Source organism: Sminthopsis crassicaudata, chromosome 3 (assembly GCF_048593235.1).
Source record: "Sminthopsis crassicaudata isolate SCR6 chromosome 3, ASM4859323v1, whole genome shotgun sequence".
NCBI lineage: Eukaryota > Metazoa > Chordata > Mammalia > Dasyuromorphia > Dasyuridae > Sminthopsis > Sminthopsis crassicaudata.
Genome location: NC_133619.1, coordinates 547,549,835 through 547,576,885, shown reverse-complemented (window position 1 = coordinate 547,576,885; position 27,051 = coordinate 547,549,835). Strand labels below are relative to the sequence as shown.

At 32.7% G+C, this 27,051-nt stretch overlaps 1 protein-coding gene across 10 annotated transcripts in view; it reads left to right on the top strand.

Moving 5' to 3' along the window:
* The window catches only part of DEUP1 (deuterosome assembly protein 1), a 130,524-nt gene that overhangs the window by 33,006 nt on the left and 70,467 nt on the right, over positions 1-27,051 (top strand). For 7 of the 10 annotated variants that reach the window (XM_074304551.1, XM_074304543.1, XM_074304545.1 and 4 more), the window contains 3 exons: positions 9,369-9,485; positions 22,077-22,190; positions 23,547-23,798. In XM_074304551.1, coding sequence (XP_074160652.1) covers positions 9,369-9,485; positions 22,077-22,190; positions 23,547-23,798 — 483 coding nt within the window. The remainder of the gene's footprint in view (positions 1-9,368; positions 9,486-22,076; positions 22,191-23,546; positions 23,799-27,051) is intronic. The other 3 variants (XM_074304548.1, XM_074304549.1, XM_074304547.1) reach the window with 1 other exon arrangement.

The following is a 27,051-nucleotide window of genomic DNA, read 5'->3' as shown; positions in this document are numbered from 1 at the left end:
TATCACAAAGTTTGCCCAATGACTGATTATTAATCTTGTGTAAAAGTCTCAGTAACAGAATAATAGAGACTTCTAACTAGTAAGGATATTGTTTGGGTGAGAGACCAGTTGAAAGCTAGCTACCTAGCTATGGCTTCAGTTCACAAGAACTTAAAGAGTAATAGGTTGTACTACCCCAATGGCATTATGTTTGAGTTTGCTATCAGGACATCCAACTAATAAACATATTGCAATCCATTGCACACCATATCTTGGTATTCAGAGAAAACATAAGGCCAGTGAAGAGCTACCACATTCCAAATAATTAAAATATATGACAGCTTTTCACTCTTTACACTATCACTGAAAAATAGGGATGGCAGTGATGTTTTCTCTACCACCTGCTGTTTATAGAGAAACTAGTTATGTTTTCTGATTATAAAGGAGGACAAAAGTGATAGAAAGTTAAGAAATAAGATTTCAAGAAGATACTATTCTTGACCCTGCTTTCAAAGTGACCTTTAAGTACAAGTCTGACCATATCACCCCTCCCCACCAAAACACCCCCTATATACTCCCACACACATATTCAATAAACTCCAGTAGGTCCCTTTCACTTCTTTGAGCAAAATTAAATGCGATGGTTGACATTTAAAGTCCTAAATATCTTGCCTATCCTCCTAATCTTTTCAGACTTTTTACACTTTACAGTTTTCCACGTGCTCTTCAAAATAGGAATTCTGTTCTCTTTGCATTTCCTCCCAAGAACACTCCTCCTTCTAACTCTGGAATTTTCTCTGACTATCTGGAATGGCACATCATCTCTGCGTCCTGATTCCAAGTGTTGTTTAAATTCCACTTTGAATAGGAGGAACCCTTTCTCAACTCCCTTAATTTTAGTACCTCTTGTATAGTGAATATTTCTCATTCATCCTCCATATAGCTTGCTGAAGAATACTTGTTTGCATGTTTTCTCTCTTACTAACTTTTGTCTTCATGACAGCAGGGACTGTCTTTTGCCTTTCTTTGAATGCTCAATCCATAATACAGTATCTGGTAGATAGCAGTCATTTAATGTTTAACAACAATGACTTATTTAGTGACCTCATCAGCAGCTACAGATCCAATGATCACATCTATGTAGGTAAATCCTAGATCCAGTCTAGGTTTTTTTTTTTTTTTTAAAAAAAACACCTTTTTTTAGGTTTAATGGTATTTTATTTTTCCAAATATATGTAAAGATAGTTTTCAACATTCATTTATGTAAAGCTTTGGGTACTAAAATGTTTTCTTTCTCTCTTTTACCCCTCCTCAAGAGAGCAAGCAATTTGATGTAGGTTTATATATGTGTAATCCGTTCAAACATATTTCCTTGTTTATTAGATTGGGCAAGAAAAATCAGACCAAAAGATTTAGTCTCCATGATTCTCTCTCTGCATGCAGATGGCATTTTCTCTATTGGAATTGCCTTGAATCATCACATTGTTGAGAAAAAGAGCCAAGTCTATCACAGTTGATCACATAATCTTGTTGTTTCTGTGTATACAATATTCTTCTGGTTCTGCTTACTTCACTCAGCATCAGTTCATGTAGGTCTTTCCAGGCTTTTCTGAAATCAGCTTGCTCATCATTTCTTATAAAACAATATTTCATTCATATACCATAATTTATTCAGCTATTCCCTAATTGATGAGGATCCACTCAATTTCTAATTCTTTGTCTCTATAAAAAGAACTACTACAAACTTTTTCCCTCTTTTATGATCTCTTTGGGATACAGATCCAGTTAGGGGCACAATTCCACCAAAAGTGCATTAGTGTCCCAGTTTTTCCATGTCCCCTATCAACTTTTATTATTATATTTTTCTGTCGTCTTAGCCAATCTGTTAGGTGTGAGGTAGTGTCTCAGAATTGTATTAATTTGCATTTCTCTAATTATGATTTAGGTATTTTTTTCAAATGACTATAGATGGCTTTAATTTCTTCATCAGAAAATTGTCTGTTCATATGCTTTAATCATTTGTCAATTGAGAAATAACTTGTATTCTTAATAAATTTGAGTCAGTTCTCTAAATAGTTTAGAAAGATGGCCTATGTCAGAAACCAGTCTTTTTCTTAACCTCTAGCTCCATATTATCAATGTGAACTATAGGCATCTTTACCTCTATCTGTCCAAAGCAGAACTTTTTTATTTTTTCTTCCAAATTCATTCCTTTTCTGAACTTCCCTTTTATTGCTGAAAATACCATCATCCTTCTAGTTATCTAGCTTGGCAACATTAGTGACTTCTTCTCATCCCACAAATTCAGTCACTTGTTCAATCTTGTTTTTTTCCTCCACAATATCTCTAGTTTATATTCCTTTCTCTTTATTCACATAGCAATCCCCATAATTCAGACCCTTTGGGCCTCCTGATTTTTTTTTCCTGCTTCAAAACTCCCCTTATTGTAACTCACCCTCAGCTGCTAGAAAAATTTTCCTAAAATATAGATATGGGCATGTCACCTTCCTCCTCAGTAAACTCCCAATTGTCCTTTTTACATCTAGGATCAAAACAAATTCCTGTCTTTAAAATGCTTCATCAAGTGGCCCTTCCCTACATTTCCACAATTCTTACACAGTACTCCTTTCCCTTCACTCTACAACCTAATCATACAGGCCTATTTGCAAGTCCTCATACAAGATTTCCTCCTGTTTCCATGCCCTTGAACATTTTCCCTCATGCCAAGAATACTCTTTCTTCTCATCTCTCTCTCAGAATCCTTGGATTCTTTCAATACTCAGCCCAAGTCATTCTCCATAGGAGACCTTTCTTAGTCTCCTCAACTGCCATTGCTTTCCCATCCAGTGTTACTTTGTATCTGTTTTTTTAATTGTCTTGTGTAAATGCATGCATATATATATATGTATATATATATACATATATATATATATATATATGCCATGTTATCTCCCCTGATAGAATGTTTCCTGAGTGTTTTGGTTTTTTTATTTCTAGTGCTGGCTGGTATCTTTTATGTCTTTTATTTGCTTGTTAATTTGATTGCTCACTATAGAACTTTTAAGCAGATATGCCCCACTTTTTTTGTCCAAATATTGTTCTTTTTGTTTCACTGTTAAGTGCTCTTAGAATTTTAGGACTAAATTTAATTTTATACAGTGGTGTGCTGGTAAGTATATAACAACTAACTCTCCATAAAAATGGATATATTTATATTTTTATATTTTTATATCTTTAGCTCCAGGGCTAAACAAAACTGGTCCCTGTTTGGTGTGACCCCTGATCTAGACAATCACTAGAACAATAAATCAAGTACTATTTGTAGCATTTACAGATTTTGTCAGTGTAAATAAATATTTATACTAACAATAATTACCTTTTAAAAGGCAATTATAGCTGATTCTTTTAGTGTTTGTCTTACCCAGTTTTTCCATAGGCCTTTTTCTCCCTTGCCACTGTTATTTTGTGATGTTACACTGACCATAATCATTTACCATCTTCTTCCTTACCAGCTTCTTCCCTAACATTTTTACCAAAGATTTTGCTTTAAGCAATGGCTGTCTTTATGCCTTCTCTCTAGTTAGCAGGAGAACTGCTGAAGTAGTTTCTGGGCTCTTTTGGCTTTTCACAGAACAGCTATTTTTATATAACTTTAATTTCTTTTTAAAATAGTGTAATCAAAATCAATGTATTTTCCATTATCCATTTCTTATTTTCTAGTATCAGTAACTTGTTTGTATAAAGCTGCTTAAATCTTTTGCAATTGCATGAAATATATTATTCTCAGCTTTATAATTTTTTCTAGTTTGATATTGATTTTGTCTTAATCAGGTTCTCAGACTTTTTAGTCACAGAACCTATTAAAACACTTAAAATCATTAAGGAGTTTTTGTTTATATAGGTTCTTATAATACCTTAACTTTATGAAAATAGTTTTGATTTCATTAATTCCTCCAATCCCAGAATTTTGATCGAAAATACCAGCAGTTATATACTGTGACAACCTCTATTCTTAATAGTGGCAATACTTCATATAATTAGCTAATTAATGACTTCCATAATGGTAATTAGTCCTGTCTGTTAAGATACTGTCTACTTCATTTTCTGTGATGTTGTTCAGTGCTCATTGTGTCAGAGACTTGACATTCACTAGTTGGATATATTGTAGTGGGGATTTCTTGGTAAGTTCATCCTGATGGTCATTGAGGTACCTTCCATCTCTTATCTTTTGTAATTTTAATGTCATTAAGTACTACTTTTGAAGAAAAAACTCAATTCTCAATAATGCTTCTGGGGAAGTTTACACTTTGGATTTCTTAATTATATTCATCCTGAACCCTGTTTTCTAACATATTTTTACTGATGTCTCCCTGTGCCTATCTTTACATTGAAGTCATCAAGTAGCAGTGTATATGTTGACTTGTTTGAACTATAATTTTTCTCCTTCTTTGTCCCTTTGTACCACTTTTGTAGAGAAAGTTCCAAGGACCAGAAATCACATTATAATAGCAATGCTCAAGCTTTCCTATCTATTCTCCAACATTGGGTAACCAGTCTTTTCTAAATGAGTAGTAATATGGTAAACATTACCCCTGTACCATTAAAAGGTGAAAGTAAATCCTAAGATGTAAGTCATGTACATTTCTTATAAGATTTATTGAAGCATATGATGAATAGGAGATTCAGGGAGCATGAGAGTTGCCAAAAGCTTCTTGGCAGGTGCTTCCAAATTGCAGGGCATATTCCTCTGGGCCTGTAGCATTTCTGTTCCTCTGCCAATACAAGCACCAGTATCTTTGTGAGGAGAGAAAGATAATTCTTTGGCAGCAAAGCAATTTGAAGCTGGATTGCTCTTGATTATATAGAGAAAAAAATCCACTTCTCATGTCAATCCTTATCAGTAAAGCTTTTTGATCTACAAGTTTTCTTAAAGATTTATGAGTGTTCATTGGCAGGGAGCATCCTTCTTGGGACAATCTTTTCCATATTTGTGACTGATCTCTGGGATAGTTCAGGCTTGACATAAATTCAAGACACTCAGCAGCTTAGGATGCAGACGTGCTTTGGAAAAAATCTATGATGGTTGATTCCTGAAATTAACCTAAGGATGATATATAGTCAGTGACAACAGGAGGTGATGATGGTTATCTCAACATTTGGTCGAATAAGCTGGGCTTGGGTACTAATAAGTTTACTGAGAATGACCTTGATAGAAGATACTGTTATCTTAGAGAGAAGGGTGTGAGAGCAGCAAAACTTGGAAGAAAAGAATTGGAAGAAAGACATTAAAAAAACCCAAATGCACTTTTGACAGGCAAATTTATGAGGTGATAGTCAGCTATACTTCAAAGAAAACTATTCTTAACACGAAGGCAAAAAAAATTATGGTAAGCTACACTTTAGACAGTAGGAGTTTTGAAAATGGACATCTCATTTTCAATTCCAATAGTAAACAAATAATAACAATAATAATAATAATAATTGTCTGAACCATCACTTAGCCTCACTTTTTAGGTAGAAATTCATATATCCACAGCACATTTAACTATGAAGTCACAATATTAAAAATAAGATCTTGAAAAAAATAAAATCCAAGACGCCTTTGCAATAGATATTAATAGTAAATAGATATGACATTTTTCATGGCATTCATTTTGCTCATCATGAGCATTAGAAGGCTAGTATCTTAGGAAATTATATTTCCTGTTGTCTTTGGATATGAAATGAAACTAACTCCAATTTTTTCATTTATTTTTCAAAACAGAACCTCTGAGTTGCCCTTTGATTTAGTTACAATTTATATTTCTGCTTTTGTCACTAATAAAAATACCTATATACTCTCAGTAGTATTCCAGCTCATTGATCATTGGATAAGGATTTCACATTTAGAATACCTACAGCTAATTTAGACGATCTAAAGAGTATAATTTTTATCTTACTCTGTTAACCTTTTTCACTACTGTTGTTGAAGAAATCGAAAAGGACAGTTCTCTCTATTCTACTTTTATCTTTCTATCTAAAGACTCCTCTTTAGTCTCCTTTGCGCGCTCTCGCTCTCTCTCTCTCTCTCTCTCTCTCTCTCTCTCTCTCTCTCTCTCTCTCATCTCTCTTTATTTGTTTGTTTTTGTAGTATGGTTTTCTTTTTTTTTTCCTTTGCTCTTTTATCTATTCTCTGCCCATTAACTTTGGGGGGTCTCTATATTCTATATGACTTCTTTTTTCTCCACTATCTCAGTCGGTGATCTCACCTATTCTCCTTGGTTCAATAATCATTTCTATCTTGACAATTCCTAGATCTATTTTATATAGTTCTGATCTCTCCCATTCCTAAATCTATTGTGTCTAGTTCTAATCTCTCTCATTGCTTATGGAAATTTCTCAGCTATTTCACCCCAAATTGATTATGTTTCCCTACAAATTCATACCTATTCTGAAATTCGTTATTACTGTTGAAGTTACCATCATACTTCTAAGTCACTCAGATTCACCACATCTGTTTAATTCTCCCTTCTTCACACTCAGTCATCCTATATATATTCAAAAGCTTAACAAATCTTGTTTCTATCCCCACAACATCTCTCATATATATTTTCTCACTCACACAGCCACCTCTTAGTTCAGGCTCTCATAACTTTTGTGCTCTTATCATTACAATAGTTTTACAATTGATTTCCCTATCTTAAGTCTCTATTCAATTCACTCCATCATCCATACAGTTGCCATACTTCTTAAAGTATAGGTCTTACTCTGTCAATCATCTACTAAGTTCCTGTGACTCCCTGTCGACTATAAGAATATAAACTCTGCTGTTTGACATTTAAAGTCTTTCAAAACTTGGCTTGATATAGTAGATGAAGCAACTGGACTTGAAGTCAGGAAGATCTACCCATACACTTATTAACTTAAACAAGTCACCATGGCAAGTAATTTAATCTCAATCTCCATTTCCTTATCTGCAAAATAAGGGAATGATCTCATCTTTCCCATAGGGCTGTTGTGAGGATAAAATGAGAGCATCTATAAAATGCTTTCCAAACCTGAAAGAGTTAAGCATTAGCTTTTATTATTATTATCTTTCTAGTCCTTTTGTACATGTAAAAAATTATGCAGTATGTTCCAGCCAAACTGACTTTGTTTTCCTTATGTATGGCTCTTCATCTTCCCTTTTTTGTGCCCGCAATTTCTCATGTCTAAAGATCTCTCCCTCCTCACTTCTTATTCATAGAATCCATGGTTTCATTCAAATTGCAATTTCTATGGGAACCTTTTCCTAATGGGCAGTTGTTAATGCCTCCCCCAAATTATCTCATATAGATTTTGTATACACACACACATACACACACACCCACACCCACATACACACACCCCAAAATTGTATTGCACAATTTTTTCCTCCTTGGTCTTTGAAAGCAGGAACTTTTTTTCTATTGTCTTTTTATTCCTAATATCTGACACATAAGAGGAACTAAATAAATATGTATTAATTGATTCATTAATTCAGAAGCTTCATAAATTGCATTACTATCATCAAGGTCAGCAATAATTTACTAATTTGCCAAATCCATTTGCCTCTTCTGACTCCTCATTAACTTTTCTAAAGCATTTTATATTACTGATTACTTGCTCCTTGATATTCTCTCCTTCTTTAGATCCCTTTATATTAAACTCTTATGGTTTTCCTTTTACTTTTCCAATGACTATTTCTTGATGTCTTTTAATGCTGCTTCTATATCTTCTAACCCTCTAAATATGAGTGTTATTTAAGGTTTTTTTTAGATTTCTTTCTACATTCTCTTTTGAAATCTCAGTTGCTAAGGGATTATTATTTCTATGTATATAGCTCCCAAATATTTATTTTTATTCCATACTCTTTCCTGAGTTTCAATATGTAACTTAAATTGCTTGCTGGACACATCTACCTTGTTATTTCACTGAAACATCAAACTCAACATATCCAAAGCTGAGTGGGGTAACATTGTGTGTTAAGGAGGCAGCCTCATTTGTAGAAAAAATTTAGGAATCAGAGTGGCGAAAATAGTGGTGAGCAATTGGGTGAAGAGGAATAGAAAGAGGGGAAATAGCTAATTTTGTCATCAAAAGTTACACACACTCCCTAAAAAGGACAACGAAGTAGTCAAGCAAGCTTGGTATAGAATTATGATATAGTAGTGACAGAAGACTTTAGTTACCTAGATATCTAATGAAGTTCTCTTTGTCTTCCAAAACGGAAGTAATTACTGCAACATAATAATTTTTCAAAAACTTCAGTCAACAAACATTAAGTACTTCTAACCTCATTATTCCAGCAAAATTTCTCTCTCCACAGTTAAAGTGATTTCTTAATTGCTAAATCCAATAACCCTTTTTAATCTTCATTCTCAATCTCTTTGTAGTTTTTGACAGTGTTGATCACCTTTCTCTTTGTTGTTTTGTTTTATTGTTACTATTTTTTGTTTAGGTTTTCAGGATATCATTCTCTCCTGGTTCTCCTGATACTATAACTGTATAAATATAAGCCAATAAACTTGACTTCAATTCTTGGGGAAATATTTGAATCTTACTCTTGAATTCAAGAAAGATTAACAAAGAATAAGTAGATAGCCGTTGATCTCAAAAAGATTCAGAAATTTTGGTAGATATGAGATGAGTTTACATAAGTTGATGTGAGTGCAGAGTATATAATGTGTCTGTCCCTTATACTTATACCTTCTTGTGATAGCCTAATATGGATTACTGGATAACTTGCTATGGGATTTTCTCTTGTACTCTTCTACTTTTGAGTATGTATACATATATTCTACTGCCACATCTAGAATCAATGTATTCAATGTCAGTATTTAATGAAATTTTTTAAGGGCCAGCTTGAGCCTATCACATTCCATAATTCTTCCCTTTCCCATTTCATTTAATTGAATAGAAACCAAAGTTCCATCATTGGAACTGAAATAACCTAGAAATGTTCACCATTTTTTCAGCGTAAATCAAAAGTTAAAATTTTTTCTGAATATATTACAAGCTAGTTGTTCCATAGATCTAGTTATTGAAATAAAAATTGTTAACACAAGATGGCAGTAAACAAAAAAATTTTTCAAAATATTGTTTTAAATATTATGAGATTCCTAAAATATAGTTAAGAGAAATTTGAAGGAACATTTTTCAATGATCATTGTTACAAGTTAATGGAGTTTCAGATTAATGTCAAAGCTCAATTGTGTTCAACTTTAGTAACTTAATTTCAATAACTGCTTCTTGGTTAATACATTAAAATGCTTATGCTTTGCAGGGTTTGCCAATTATGACAGATTTTTAAGTGCATTTGAAAAATCAAGCCAATTTATGGTAGGGATAGCAAATAGACTTTAAATATTAATATTTCCTTTTATCGATAGTTTTCTAAACTGACAAATAGCTTTGAAAAGCTGAGATTGCACCAAATGAAACAGTGCGGGACTCTTAAAAAAGATGAAATTCCATTTGAATTGAGCAACATAAACCAAAAATTAGAGGTAAGATATATGTTCATAATTATCTTCATTTATCTTAAAGATTGATTTTTGTTGTTGGCTGTTAATATTGAATGTACTATATGGAATAGCTTGCTTATGGATGGTAGCAAACATCATTCCCAATCAGTTTTACTCTGAGTATATTCTTTTTAGTGTATGTCCCTTTGGTGAATTACAGTAGTGATTTGATATACACTTCTGAATATTATCAAGCCATTTTTTTTAGAACCAAAGCAAAAGTTCTTGGATGAATACATATTTAATTAATCTCTTCATGTCTGTCTAATCATGAGTACTGAAATTTGAATGGAGATATGTAGCAATTTTTAAAACAGAATTTGGCTTGTAGTTTTTTGAAAGGTAATAACACTTCATAGTATTTGATAAATAAGCATAGCACGATATTTATGAATTGATGCATTCTGTTCCCCTAAAATTTGCATATGGCTCTTCTACCTTGCCAATTTCAATCAATATCTATAGCAGTGGTATGGCTAATTAGATTTCTCAAATATTTGTGAATCATTGAAACATTGTAGAGAAATGATATATTCAAATATTTGTGCGCTTTAACTGAATGTAATGTATTTCAAAGAGAAACCTCCAATACTGCTTCTTAAAACATCATTAACATGGTATAATTAAACTATGTTTAGCGAGAATTTCTCTGCTAAAACATTATTTGACCACGGCAACTATGATATTTATACTGGTGTTCCCCATAGACACTTATAATATTATTTTGCCTAACCTTGTGTTTTTCTCCATGCCAGTGATATGTGTTAAACGAGGTATATCATAGATAAAGATCAAGTCAATTAATTGTGTATTTGGCTAAATAAGTCTTACATAAAAGAATTAGACATAAACTATAAATCATCTGAAGCAGACTTTTGAAATTAACTTTTTGAAAGCTTTTTAAAATTTGACTTTATTTTACTTCTAGAGGTCCTGTTTTCCTCATAGAATCATAATCCGGAACCATAATAAAACTAATGATAAAAGATGATAAAACATTTTCACCTTACATACATTTATCTAAATGTTAGCCAGATAGATTAATTGATTATAGAAACAGTTTATATATTTATATTTGCTTATAACTACTTTAAAAAGTAATTTTTTAGGACTGAGCTTCTATGGGTTTAGTGTAAATCTAAATATACATTTTGTTTGGAAATAACTATTTGTACCACTAGGGGAAAGGGATTTATTTAATCGGTATAGGGAATTCCTAGTATGTAAACTCCCATAAGCTATAGAACTCCTAACCACTTAATCCTGGAATTAGTTCTTTGGTTGGACCCTTGTTTCCAATTCAATTCAGTAAATATATATTAAGCATCTTAATGTAAAAGCCACTTGGTCACTTGTGAAAAATGAAGAGCATAATTTCAGTTTTCAATGAGTTTACATTTTACTTGGGGTATCTTTTATTCAGTGAAGAGAAAATATGAGAAAGAGAAGAGAGGAAGGGCAGGGTATAGGAAATGTATAACAAAAGTATGTTTTCCTTATTCCATCTTCCCAAAACAAAATAAATCAAAATCAGTCCTCAGCTGCTGACCAGATCCCAGGATTACAAAACTACTGGGCTAAAGTCCTGACTATGGAATTTGGAAGATTGAGGGGAGCAGAAAGTACCTGCTAGCTAAAAGTCCTGTAGTATGGACATTCCTAATCTTTTTCATAATTTCATCCTCTTAGCCCTGTATCATGATTGCTTAGGCTATGGATTAGCACAAAGCTAATTAGTTCTTATGTAGTTCAAAGACATGCCTAAAAATATAAATATTTTTCAAGATGATTATAGTTTCTTCAATGAATTATGCCTTGAAATTAGTATGCCTTGAAAAATAAATGCTTTAGCCCTGCCAGAATTGGAGCTTATATATCTTAAGTATTTTTTTCAAAATTATGAATAAAATAGATATGACATTTATCTAGATATAATAAAGGAGAATACCACCTAATTATGTAAATAGAATCTTTAACTTTGTACAAATGAAGAAATTAATTAAAAGTTATCTGCCTTTCATATTAGCAAGAGCTACTGGGAATCAGGATGTTTTATATATATACATATATGTTAAATATATATATATATATATATATATATATATATATATATATATATATATACACATATATATATAGTTAACTGGGTGACTTTATGGAAAGAGCTTCCCTTCTTTGGGTCTGTTTCCTCCCCTGTACACTGGTGTCAAGGGGGAATCAGAAGAATCAGTGGAAACAACAGTAAGTTAGACCAGACTTTAAAATTAGTTCCAGCTCCGACATTCTATAATTCAGCAGGAATATGAACATCACCTAGTCCCATCCACTCATCTAACAAATGAAAGCCAGGAGTTAGTTATTTTGCTTAATACTAAACAGTGAAGTTGATGCAGAGCTCTTCTTTACTTTGTCATAATATATGCATTTAATAATAACCATAAGATTGATTTACAATGAACTTTAATGTTTATAAAGTACTTAATATTTATGATCTCATTTGATGATCTAGTAAGTACCACACTTATTTTATTATTCTCATTTACAAATAAGAAAACTGAGGTTAATGATGGTTCAGTGTCTTTCATGTCTAGGCTCATTCTACAAGTCATGAGGCTGAGTCATTTCAGGGAACTTGTGCCCACATCTTTCCTAGAAACTTCTAGGGGCTTCAAATACAATATGACTCAGCAAATGAGCTTTAGGGAAGATGACCGAAGCAGCCAAGAAAGTTATCATTCCCAAAAGCCCAAGCAGTGAGCCATGTTGTCCTGGAAGCCCTTGCAAGTTTCCAGGGGAGATTTGGGTGCGCGTGTCATGGGTAACCTCTCTGAGCTCGTTAAGCCTCCCTACACTAAGTGGTATCAAAGATTTAAATTCAAGTCTTCCTTGACTTCAGATCTATCACTTTTCTCCCTAACACATGCTGCTTCCAAAAAAACCACTGGGATTTTAATGGGACTTCTTAAAAACTCTGTACAATTCAATTTGAAGGTGTTTGATAATGACAGTAACTATATGAAGTAAAATGGATCAAATTTTATCAAACATTATCCAAAATAATTCATTGAAAACTGTGGAACACCTTGTTCTTTTTCTAAGTGTGATATAACTTTCATTTTCTAACTCAGTATATTGATTCTGCAACGAAATTAAAGTAGTGCCAACATATGTAATAACTGAACCAAATTGTAGCCCTGACAATCTAATCATTTCAGTCATCTTCACGATTAATCCCAAGGATTGTAATCAAATGGACTGTGTAGCAAACTATACCTATTAAGATAACCAATATAATCAGATCAGTCATGCTGCAGACTGGCCGTTTTATGTATAATTTAGTATGTAACCAGACACAGTTACTATGGAGTTTGTTTCTACCGTATCGTTGCTATAGTTTTATTTCCAAATTTTAGCAGAAATGTTTTAATTCTAGAAAGTGGAAACAACTGCAAATAAAATGTCAACCCATTCATTTAGCCCACAAGCATTTATTAAGCACCTACTCAATTGTCTAACACAGGTATAGGCAGAGTAGAAAATTTTTTAAAAAGAGACATGGTTTTTGCTTGTAAATGGTTTATACTTGATTTAGGAAGACAAGATGTTAGGGCCAATACCAGAAAAATTTTGTGAAATAGGTGTAATTTGTCTAATAGTACCTAGCCGATGTTCTCCATAAATTTTGCAGGATGTGAATAGATGACTATATTCTGTGAGCAAAGAAAGCTGCTTGGCTAGTAAATCAGTCTTTCCCTATTTAATGTTTCCTTTCCTTCTCTACAGACACACTAATGCCTCTCTCATCTTTAAATTTTCACTAGCTTTTAAAATTCTTCTACCTACTATTTTGTATTTCCCCTCACTTTCTCCCCTTAGCTAAACTACTCAAAAAAGGCATCTATCTATACTAGTTGTCTCCTCTTCTTCTCTCATTCCCTTATAAGCCCATTCTGGTTTGGCTTCTGACCTAATCATTTTCAAATAAAATTTCTGTGTCTAAGGGATCTCTTCCAGTGATCCTTTAATTGTCAAGTCTAAGAGACTTTTCTGAATTCCTCCTCTTTACACTGATAATTTTTTCTTCTAGAATAATTTCCTTTCTCAGGATTTCTCCAACATATTTTACTGTTCTTTCTTATTCTCCTTTTACTGAATCTTAATCTATGTTATGTACTAATTTTTTTTTCTTTTTTTTTTTTTTTTTTTTTTTTTTTTTTTTTTTTTTTTTTTTTTTTGGTGAGGCAGTTGGAGTTAAGTGACTTGCCCAGAATCACACACAGTGTCTTGAGTCCGGATTTGAACTCAAGTCTTCCTGAATCCAGTGCTCTATCCACTGCACCCATGTTACTAACCCCCTATGTTATGTCCTCATTTGTGGCTCTATCCTAGGCTCTTTTCCAAGATTCTGTTCTGGGCCCTCTCAATCGCTGATCTTATTAATTCCCATGGATTCAATTATCATCCCTGTTCTGATAATTTCTAAATGTGTATACCCAGCCCTAGTCTCTTAGCAATTGATTATTGGATATTTCTAAATGTATGTCTTAGAAACATTTCAAACTCATCATATCTAAAACAGAACTTACTTTCTCTTCCACCCAAACTTACCTCTGTTCTGAACTTTTCTAGTACTATTGAGGGCAGCATCATACAGCACTCAGATTCATAATCTTGATGTCATCCCAAGTCCTCACTCTCACCCATTTATCTAATCAGTGCCAAATCTTTTTTCTACCTCCATGACACCTTTTCCATTCTCCACACTCACCCAGGCATCTTCCTAGTGCAGACTCTGCTCTCCTTGCTTTGTATCTCTCGTCATTCCAATCCTTCCTTTACACAACTACCAAAAGGATTTTGCCAAATTGTGGTTCTGATCATTTTAACCACCTACTCAGGAAACTTAAGGGACTCTAGGAACAAATATAAACTCCTTTATTTGGTAGTTAAAGTGCTAAACAACTCGACCACTTCCAGTATCATCTTTCCTTCTAGATTATTATTTTCCTCCCCCCCATGAAGTCTGTGGTCTCTAATACTGTGCTACCTGGTATTCCCCTCCCACAACATTCCTATCGCCATTCCCTAGCCATCTCATATGCCTGGAATGTTCTCCCTCCTTATTAGAATCTCAGAATTCTTTTTTAAAATCCAGATTAAGTACTATCTTCTCCACGACTTCCATGACTCCCAGTTTTAGATACCTTTCTCTAAAAGTTATCCTGTATCTATTCTATTTGTACTTTCTATGTGCCACTTCATATATATACTCCCATTATAATGTAAACTCTTTTTTTTGCTTTAATTTGTATCAACAGTAATTATCACATAGTAAGTACATATTAAATGCTTGTTGATTATTTACTAATAAGGAACCACAACTTGGCCCAAGAGAATCAGGGTATTTACCCTTCTCCATTAAGAGAGATCATTTGTTCTAAATCCATACAAATGATCTGGACTAGGTTCAGTTCTAAGGAAATCTGGTCTTTATAAGAGGCATTAATCCCTCTTGTCTTAGGCTTTTTGATTTGCAAAACCTTCATTTTTCTAGTGCCCTGGAATGATTTATTTAAAGCTTGGGTTTTGGTTCCTATCTCAAATAGAACAGTATAAAATATGAAGCAAGTATGAGACAGATACATATTTCCTACACAAAAAAAGAAATGCTAAAATACACAAAGATATAACAAGTACTGACAAGACTTTAACAAATAGTAACTTGTAACTTTTAAATAGTTTTACAAGCTGCCAAGAGATTGAGTAATATACATGAAAACAAAAAGCAGTTTGTGGGAGGACTGAATGCTATATCTCACCTCAATTTTGTACTGTCCCCAGACTTCCCTGTCTATGTCTTCTGCCACACTGTACCAGGAACTGAGTTTATTGAGGAGCCAATGGTCATCTTCTAAAAGAAACACAAGACTAGTTAGTTGTCTCTACAGCTTTGACCAAGCATTCCATGACTGTCATACCTTGCACTCACAGGGTGACTTCCAAGCTTGGCCATGTTCATCTCAGTATCAATACTTGTTCACCTAAAATCAAGCAAGAGCAAACATTAAAACAAAAAAACAAAAAAACACAACATCAAATCCACGATCAGGCTTTTTTGGGCAGGACATGGGCTTTAGCCATTATGTGATCACATAATGGCTGGGGCTTCCTTCCTCTCTCATTAATACTTCATGGGCAAAGTATTTAATGTCACCTGAAAAGCAGAAGAAATCAAGGACTATTGGCAGTCACATATCTTCACTACTCCTTTTATTAAAGATCCACTGAGTTAATTGGCTTTTCCAATTCAGGGACTGATAAAGGGATTGTTTGATCAAAGTACCAAACTCACTCAGCATTGATCTGCTAGGAGTAGAAAGGTAAGTGAGCTCTGTTCATGCTCTGTGTAACCATTGGTTACAAATGATTGAAATCAAAGTATGACTAAATGATTGAAATAACAAGTATGCTTATTGTACTTCAGTTCTAAAAATGTTCTTTGCCTTTTCATCTCTGTAGTTGTTGTTCCATCTATCTGACACTTTCCCTTCATTGATGACTTTTAAAAATATTTTTCTCCAATTATATGTAAAACAATTTTTAACATTCATTTTTTTGTAAATTTAAATTTGAGATTTTCTCCCTTCCTCTCTCACTTCCTAACCTCTGTCATTGAGAAGGCGAGCAATTTTATAAAGGTTATATGCAATCATATAAAATATATTTTCATGTTAGTCATATTGTGAAAGAAAACATACCTCAAAACCCAGAAGAATAAAGAAAAAGTATGCTTCAATCTGCAATGGCAGATGCCATCAGTTAGTTCTTCAAAATGGATAGCATTTTGCATCATAAATCCTTCAGAACTGACTTGGATCATTACATTTCTGAGAATAGCCAAGTCATTCACAGTTAATTATCATACAATACTGCTATGTTGTATACTATGTATAAGGTTCTCTTGATTCTTCTCATTTCAGTTTGCATCAGTTCATATAAGTCTTAAGTTTTTCTGAAAGCTTTCTGCTTATCACTTATTATAGCACAGTGGCATTCCATCACAATCATGTACAGCAATTTGTTCACCCCAGGCCCCAGTTTGTGGATATCCCTTCAATTTTCAATTCTTTGCCACCTCTAGAAGATATGGTGTAAAAATTTTTGGACATATTTTTGTCTTTTTGAGATATAGATCAAACAATGGTATTGTTTGGACAAAAAGACATGTGTGTGTTTGTGTGTATGTATTTATATATGTGTGTATGATGTATATATGTATATATATACATACACACACACATGAGTATACATAAATATCTCTTTAACTGTAGCTTGCTTGGGGATGATGAGAAAATGAAAGAGGGAAAAATAATAAAGATGTGCAGCAGAGAACCAAAGAAAAATTTACAAGTAAAAAAGTAATGGACATTCATGAATATAATTTTTTCTACACACACACACACACACACACACACACACACACACACACACACTTTTTTCATCCGGTAATTTGTTATATATTTTGAATTCTCCCTGGTGTTTTTATTGGGTACATGACAATATTTTGTTTTGTTATGCTTATTTTGTTTTTTCTTCCATTTCTGTTTTTCCTTTTTTTCTTACTGTTTTTTCAAATAAAATAAACTCTTGGAAAAGAAAAAAAATTTCCCAATTATGATTACCAATTATATATTTCCCTCCATCCTATTTTATTTCTCTTTAGCTCACACTCTCTCTCCTTACACCTTTGCCATTTTCAAAAATGTTTTGTATCAGACTTTTGCATCCCCCCAATCTGCATTCCCTTCTATCAGCTCCATACTCTCTTTTCTCCTTTCCCGCCTACTTTTCTGTACTGTAAGAGAAATTTCTTTACCCAATTGAGTAAACATATTCATCCTCTCTTTGAGTCAATTCCTATGAATAAAGTTCATGTACTCCCATACTTTCCCCATAATCCCTCCACCATAAAGGCACTTTTGCATCAGATAACTTAACCTCATTTTACTTCTCCCTTTTTTCTTCTCCCAGTGCATTCCTTTCTCACCCCTTTACTTTTTTTTAGATAATTATCCCATCACATTCAAGTCATACCTGTGCCTTTTGTCTATACATACTCCTAACTACCCTAATAGAGAGCTTTTAGGAGTTAAAAGTATCATTTTCCCATGTAGAAATATAGTTTAACCATATTGAATCTTATGATTTTTCTTTCTTGTTTACCTTTTTATGCTTCTCTTGAGTCTTGTTTTCAAAAGTCAAGTTTTCTGGTCTTTTTCATAAGGTAATTTTGAAAGTCCTGTATTTAATTGAATATCAACTTTTCCCTTGAAGAATTATACTCAGTTTTGCGAAATAGGTTATTCTTGGTTATAACCCTGATTCTTTTGCCCTCCAGAATGTCATCTTCCAAGCTCTTTGATTTTTTAATGTTGAAACTACTAAATCTTGTGTTATCCTTATTATGGATATGATATTTGAATTGTTTCTTTTTGGCTGTTTGCATTATTTATTTGCTTTTGCATTATTTCCTTCCTGACCTCAAAGCTATGGAATTTGGCTGTACTCTTCCTGGGACTTTTCATTTTGTGATCTCTTTTAGAAAGTGATTGATAGATTCTTTCTCTTTTTATTTTATCCTTTCATTTTAGAATATCAAGGCAATTTTTCTTGAGAATTTCTCGAAAATGTCTAAGCTGTTTTTTTTAATCATGACTTTCAGGTAACCCAGTAATATCTTTATATTTCTTGGATCTATTTTCAATATGAGTTGTTTTTCAAGTGAGATATTTCACATTTTCTTCCATTTTTTCATTCTTTTGATTTTGTTTTATTGTTTCTTGATATATCTCAAAGTCATTGGCTTCCATTTGCCCAATTCTAATTTATTTGTTTTTATTTTTTAAGTTTTTTATCACTAATTTTGTTCTAGCAAAATCAAGAATTTAATTTTATCTAACTTAACTAGTTTTAAGATTATTTTTTCTCCAATTTCTTTTTTAATTTTTAAAATTTATTTATTTTAAGCTATGCATGCACGTTCATTTTTTACTTATTTCCATATGAGTCATGTCAGGGGAGAAATAACAAGACAAAAGGGAAAAATCAAAAAAGAGAGAAAGTATAAAAATAGCATATGTTGATCCACATTCAACTTCCATAGTTCTGTCTCTGGATGTGAATGGTGTTTTCCATCCAAGGTTTATTTTAATTGTCTTGGATTGCTGAATTGATGAGAAGAACCAAATTTATCATAGCTTATCATCATACAATGTTGTTTATTATGTACAATGTTTTCCTAGTTCTGCTTGCTTCAGTAAGCATCAGTCCATGTAAATCTTACCAGGCTTTTTCTAAAACTGGTTTGTTCATCAGTTTTTATAGAACAACATAGAACAATAATGTTCCATTTCTTTCATAAGGCTATAACTTATTCAGCCATTTTCCAATTGATGGGCATCCATTCATTTTCCAATTCTTTGCTACCACAAAACATTTTTATACATTTATGATTTCTGCTGGATAAAAGGTTACACTTTATAGCCTTTTGGGCATAGTTCCAAATTGCTTTCCAGAATACTTGGATCAGTTCACAACTCCACCACCAATGCATTAGTGCATTATTTTCTCACATCTCCTACAATATTTATCATTATCTTTTCCTGTCATTTTAGCCAATGTGGGAAGTGTGAGGTGTGGTACCTCAGAGTTACTTTAATTTGCATTTCTTTAATAAATAATAATGTAAAACATTTTTTTTCAAATGGCTATAAATGGTTTTAATTTCTTCACCTGAAAATTATTCCTATCCTTTGACCATTTATTAATTGGTGAATGGTTGTATTATATATTTGAGTCAGTTCTCTATATAGTTTAGAAATGAGGCCTTTATCAGAAATACTGGCTGTAAATTGTTCCCCAAAACTTTTGTTTCCCTTCTAATTATTGCATTGGTTTTATTTGTACAAAAATGTAATGTTCAGGTTAGCTTTCTGGAGGTCCTTCGGATGGGCCTTGATTTCAACAGGATAGACACCATGAGAATGGTCAAGAATAGAGTCTAAATTCTTTATTCTAGAAGTTTTGATCTTAGTGCAGGAGGCATGAGAGTAACCATGAGGCTGGTCAAAGATGGAATGTGTCTCTTTCAATCCTTCTTAGCCCTTTTATACCATATCATTACATCATACTGATTATGTGTGAACTTAGAGAACCATTATATCACGATACTAAGTATATATGTGAACTAGAAAATTCCACTAGTTAACACCTTGTTTCAAGTATACTTTTCCAGAGTTCCATCCCTCTACACAAAAATTTTGTAATGTAATCAAAATTATCATTCTTCATTTTATAATTTTAACTATTTCTTCTTTGGTCACAAATTCCTCCCTTCTCCAAAGATCTGATAGGTAAACTATCCCTTTGCTTTTTTATCAAATGGTAGATTATTTATAGTTAATTATTATTGTGTTATTTGTCCCTAATCCATTCCACTGATTCACCAAATAAGGAGACTAGTTTAGGTGAAATTATTATTTTTATTATATTAGCTTGGCCTACCCATGAGTGATTGATATTTTTTCAGTTACTTAGGTTTGGCTTTATTTGTGTGAGAAGTGTTTTATAATTGTGCTCATATAGTTCCTGGGTTTGTCTGGGCAGGTAAATAGCCAAATATCTTATTTTGTCTACAATTATTTTAAATGGGATTTCTCTTATCTCTTGCTGCTGAGCTTTGTTGGTAACATAAAACTGCTAATATTTTATATGGGTTTATTTTATATCCTGTGACTTTACTAAAGTTAATTATTTCAAGTAGTTTTTTTTTCCTTGATTCTCTAGGATTTTCTAAGTATAATATTATATCATTTCCTCATTGTCTATTCTAATTCCTTCTATTTCTTTTTCATTTCCTATTGTTGTTTATGCAGTTGTTTTCAGAGGTAATTCTGGGTACCTGTAAATTTTTGGTTCTTCCATGGTAATAGGATCTAGGAAGAGAGGTGTTTACTGCAACTGCAAGCACCCCTTTTCATCCTGGAATTGTAAGCAAGGTACCAGCTCCCCTGGGGCAGCAAGCTATGGTGAACTAGTGCTGCTCTTTCCTCACCCTGAAATTAAGACCCAAGACTGACCCATATCCAACACCACCAACAGATATGCAGTTCAGGATTACTGAATTACTAAATCAAGAAATATTCTAGAACTGAAATATTGCTAAAATATTTTTTCATTCATTATAGTTCCACTGGCACCACAAAAACTTCCCCCCACTCTTGGCCAATCAGTCTGAAGGAATTAGTAGATGTTGCAAACAAGTTCATGAAGCAAGCTGTGTTTGCAAAAGTGATTTTTCTGCAAAAGTAGCTTCTTGGTTTAACAGTATCTAGTCTTCCACTATTATAAGCAGGGGCATCCATCCGTCATTTGAACCTACTTTCATAGCTTTAAAGGATGATAGAAGACACTAATCTTCTTTAGATAGTATAATTTTTAAAAGGTAAAAAAATTAGATAAATTCAAGTATTGCTATTTGGATTTTGTATTTTGCACATATTCACTATTTTATTAGTATCCTGTAGATTCAGAAAAAAATGAATTAAAGTGAGTCTTATTTGAAAAAAATTACATGATAATTTTTTCTTAATAAAATTATGTTTCTGCAACATATTTTCCATCAAAATTATTTATTGAATTATTTGTAACTAGCATAATTATCAGAGTTTTTTAATAATTTCAAAAAGTTGTATTTTATGCATGTATTTACAATTGAATCTTAAAACATTTTATATATGGATTTAATTGAATAGGATTTCATTGGATTTCAGACCCAGTGACTCTTAGCTTTTTTTCCCTACAAAAACAAAAACAGAGATCTGATGTCATTCTAGGTGGAGAAGAATCCCCTATGCTTTTTTTTTTATTCATGGAAGATCAAACAAGTAGCATGTCAATGAAAATTATTGCGCACTTATTTTGCTCAATACTATGAGAAAAAACAAATAAATGGGATATGATTGTTCCACTTAATTTTGTTCTAATAGGTAAGATAAGTAAATATATGTATGAGAAAGGAGAATCATGTTTTCTCTGCCTTACACACAAATAATGACAGTTTGAAATAGAACATAAGTAATGCAAAATAGTGGTATAAAATTCTACAGGGTTAATAAGAGAATAAGCCAGGGTGATCAGGGGAGGTTCCATGAAGAAAGTTAACCTGGTGCTGAGCATGGAAAGTTAATCTGATGCTGGGCTTTGAAAGATAAATTTTATCAGTAGGCAAAGGATTAGTGGGGGAAGGGCATGGATTCTGGGATTATGGAGCAGTATGAACAAAGACATGGAGGTAGGAAACCAAATTTGGAAAATGGAGCATTGGGTTTATTTAAATAATATAATTTTTTTCAGTAGACAATAAGGAACCAGTAAAACTTTTTGATGGGAAAGAGAAAAGACATTGAAGTTTTATTTTTCAGAAAATAGAATTGTCATGACAGAATGAGTCATTATGCAATTTGCCTCAAATTTATCATTTCACAAAACTTCTGTTTATTCCCTTTTTTAAAGGAATTTAGAGCAAAATCCAGAGAATGGGACAAGCAAGAAGTACTATATCAGAATCATCTGGTTTCTTTAGATGCCCAACAAAAATTATTATCTGAGAAGTGTAATCAATTTCAGGTACAATATTTAAAGCAGATATTCTGAATTAAAAGACATTAAAGGTTAAAACATGGCTATCATTTATTACTTAGCATATAATTAATTGATTGAGTTTGCTACTACTGCTCTATACCACTAAATCTGATTTATAATAAAAAGTACTGACCCATGTTGATAAGGAGGAGTTTACTTATTTGGGAATTTCCTATACCAATAAGATTGCAATCTAGTATCTATTCTCTATGTAATCTTGTGTCAGAATTTCCTAGGACAAAAAATATTCCTGTATTATTTGATATATTTTCCAATTTTTTTGACTGAGAAGTCAGGAGAACATAATAAAAAGAATATTAAGGAATAGAAGTGCAAAGTATTCATAGATGCAAGAAATGTTTTGAAAAATGAAAATAAAATGTGGTGATATATTAGCTATTGAATAAAAGAGAGGGAGAAGTCAATGGATAACTCCTAAATTTTAAGCCCAAGCAACTGGAGAAAGTTATCCAATTGGCACTATTAAGTGAAAGAGAGGATTTAGAATATTGGAGTATGAGAAACTTTATTTTAGACAAGGAAACTAATATTGGGATATCCAGGTGTGGAAAAAAAAATCTAGAAAATAGCTAGGATTAGAAATGTCAGGCTGTAGATATAAAATTTGGAATCATTCTCATAGAGATGATAATGAATCTATCATGATATATGAAATCTCTGAGTAAACGAATTTAAAGAGAAAAAGGCAAACTGCCAAGGACCAGACCATAAAGAATAGCTACATTAAATGGGTAGGAAGAACAGTAGAAGACAAAAGAGTTTTCAGATTCAAAGTGATAAGAAACTATAAGGTCCAAGAGAAAATTTTGAGAAGTGTGATAAACTTTTTCCTATGTTGAAGGGAGGGTTAAAGAGATGGTGGAGTTTTTAAAATGTAAAGTTTTTTTCTGTTAGGAAGTTATTGGTAACCTGCTAGAGCACAAAAGAAACAGTGAGTGGTGAGAAAATAGTATTATAGTTATAGGCCAATTATTGAGAAGCTTATTAGTAAAAACAAGGAAAGAAATCAAATTATGGATAAAATAGCAGAACCAAATGAAGATTTGTTTATTTTTCCAAGATGGAGATATTTATAAATATTTAAAAGGAAGGAAAAAAGAAAGAAGAAAATAATGGAAAGGGTAAGGTTGAAGAGAAAGCAGATAATTAAGGGAACAAAGTATTAGAAAAAAGAGAAAGGAGAGACAATAGACAGATGAAAGCATTACCTTTCAAAAATAATAAAATTGTCAGAATATTTTATCTAATAATTTTTATATTTTTTATACTTTTGTCAGTTTAAAGATGTCTTTAATTTTTGTACTTTTTCTTGTCTTACAGAAACAGGCACAAAGTTACCAATCTCAACTAAATGGGAAGAAGCAATGCTTAGAAGATGCCAGTCTTAACAACCCTGAAATTGCTCGGTTGACCTGCGAACCAGATATGGGTAGTGACACTGTTGAAAGAGATGAATTCATTATTGAAAAACTGAAGTCAGCTGTGAGTGAAATAGCAATAAGTAGGAATAAATTACAAGATGAAAATCAGAAGCTCCTACAAGAACTGAAAATGTACCAAAGACAGTGCCAGGTGAAGAAATGAATGTTTTTGTTTTGACTCATATTAACTAAAAACTAAATAAATGGTGACCTCAACAAAATCAAAAACATAGATTGGGAGGCTACTTTTAGAGAATATGTGTGTATATGTGTGATGTTTATACACACCTGAGAGGTCATCTAGTCCAACCCATACCTAAACAAGAATTTGTTTCACGTCAATATGTATACATGTGGTCAGAGCCTTATGGCTTGAAAATGGGAAGAGGAACCCATTACCTCTCAAGACAGACTAATCCAATTTGGGGCAGCTCAGATTATTTTATAAGTCTTTTCTAACTTCAGGCAGAAATAGTTTGAAAAAGAAATCATAGAAACAAGAAAACACATGATATTTTCAGAGAAAATTGAGTAAGCCAGTTTGTTAAGAGCAGCCACTATATCACACTGTCCCATGCTTTTACATTAAAATTGAATACCTGATGGTGGAAGGGGAGGAACTATCTAGACTCAAAACAATGTTCAGTACTCTTGATCAATTTAGAAATAAATACCCAGAATAATATTTGTACTATCTTAGTCATTTCCTTTCTAAAATTCAGGTATTTTTACACATGCTTTTTAGTTATCCTCAAAGTAGATCCACAATGAATAACATTCAGATATTTATAACTGGATTTTTGCTATAGAATTTTAAAATTACTGGAGCCTATGTTATCTACCAGTTGGATTAAAAATTTTAAACAATTTTTATTATTTTTAATATTCTTTTAAAATTTTGAGTTTTAAATTCTCTCCTTTGTTTCCACCTCCCTTCCTCACCCACTGATAAGGCAAGCAATATATCAATTATACATGTGAAATCATGGAAAACATTTTTATATTAGTCATATTTTTAAAAAGAAAAAGAGGGAGTGAGAAAATTTTATGAGGCTCAAGTATTGCTCACCATTTTTATGTCCCATTGTCCAGATCCACTGTAAAAATTCACTCTTGCATGTTATGTGAGAAAATTTTCCCAGTCTATCTCTTCTTTCACCTTCTCACTTTAATTTTAAAGAGAGCAATCCAACATAATCATTTCATACTCATGCCTTCTTTTATTACTCTCTCATGTTTACCTTTTTCTTCTCTTAAGTCTTGGTTTGAATGTCATAATTTCTATTTAGCTTTCTTCTTTGATCAGGAATGCTTGAAAGTTCTCTATTTTATTAAATGTTCATTTCCCCTTGCAGTATTATACTCAATTTTGCTGATTAGATTATTCTTGGTTTTAATTGTAATTCCTTTGCCTTCTGTATTATCATATCCTAAGCCTTGCATTCTTACACTAAATCTTGTGAGAATATGGACTATAGATCTAAGATATTTGAATTATTTATTTCTTGCTCCTTAAAGTATTTTCTATTTGACTTGGAAGCTCTGGAGTTTGGCTATAATATTTTTGGGAATTTTCTTTTGAGTATCTCTTTTTTGGAGTCAGTGAATTCTTTCGATCTTATTTTGCCCTCTGGATTTACAATATTGTGACAATTTTCTTTGATAATTTCTTGAAATGTGATATTCGGGCTTTTTCTTTGATGATTTCTTAGGTTATCACTTCTTTATCTGTTTTCAGGTTAATTGTTTTGCTGATGAGATATTTCAAATTTTCTATGCTTTCATTCTTTTGATTTTGTTTTATTTTGCTTTGATGTCTCATGGAGTCATTAGTTTCCACTTGCCCAATTCTAATTTTTAAGGAATTATTTTCTTCACTGAATTTTTGCACCTCCCTTTCCATTTGGCCAATTCTACTTTGTGCTCTGGTCTTTCCCCAGAATGTTCCTCTGACTTCCTGCAGCCTCCAGGGATAATATTCCTTTCCTCTTTGGAACTGTGATCAGCACCCCATTCCTTGTGATTGACCACCAGTGTTCCTCAGTGCCCCAGAACTGTGTGTGGGGGCAGTTGCCAATTAGTACCAGCCATATCCAGTGTTAGCAAACGGTGTCCTGTGATGTCTTTCTGACCAGTTTTCCACCCCTTTACTGTCTATGGTCTGAGAACTCCTGAAGCCACTGTTACCACTGTTGTTGCTATAGCACATCTGGGCTCCAGATAAGCCTTTATCCAAGTGCCACAAACTTTTCTTGTGATTTCTTTCTCTTTCACCAGGAAATATGTAGCTAGTTCCAGACCCTTGAATAGTATGTAAGTGAACATGATAATACTTGTAATACAAAACTCTCCATAGAGAAAAAAGTCATGTGAATATAGATGTGTTCCATATACATTTTGATACATGAGGAAGTTGAGATTTGATCAATTTCTTAGGGAAAAATCTTTGTTGGAAAAAAAAATATGTTGTTTATGTGTCTGACTCAAGAACATATCCTTATAGGTTTCATCCTTAGTAGCATATTTTTAGGATAGCCATAATATTTGTTATGCTCTCTTAGTTATGTCTTAAGTGACAAAAATTAAGTTATAGAAAATGAGTGAAAGAATGCTTAATTAAGTTCATATCATATGATAAAGTATTAACCCAAGCAAGAAATGGAGTTATTTGCTTTTTTAAAATGAAGTTCAAAGAAAGCCCTAAAACCTGTACTTTTCAATACATGGGTAAGAATGAAAACACTTAAAAATATTATGGCAATGTTGAACCATTTTCTTAAACTAGAGAGTGGCATTTTTCAAAGTATATCATTATTAGTCAGTGCTCTTGAGGAATATGATCTTTCCTATATGAAGAATAAGTTTGTCTTTTCTTGACATTTGGCAAATAACTCAATAATTCAACAGGATTCCCCTTGGCATTACTGCTAGAAGTTCTGGTTTTTTTCTCCTCAACCTCTTCTCTCTTGCATCTTCGGCTCTTAAACCCTCTTTAAGCTATTTTCTGGCTTCTCTTTTATGGATCAGCCTATAGTTCCTTTAATAAACAGGTATTCTGGTTTTTAAGTTTCTATTACCTATTATTTTCTTGTGTCTTCCCTTAGCTACTTAAAATGCTCCCAAGGAGGGTTGGCGTCATCTGCCTACTAGATCTTGAGACGTATGCATGTGAATGCACATTAGCAAAATAAATTTTGTTGTCAAACTTTTTTTCTTTTCTTAAAACTTAAAAGATACTTAAGACGTGGGCAATTTATACTTTAGTAGGTGGAAAAACTCCATTTTTGCCACATACCCTCCAAATCTTGAGAATAGTCCCTCAAATTGCATCATTTATATGGAGGAGACCCATCTTGTTGCTGAATCCCCTTCCATCCTACCTCTCTCTTTGCCAAATACTAAAA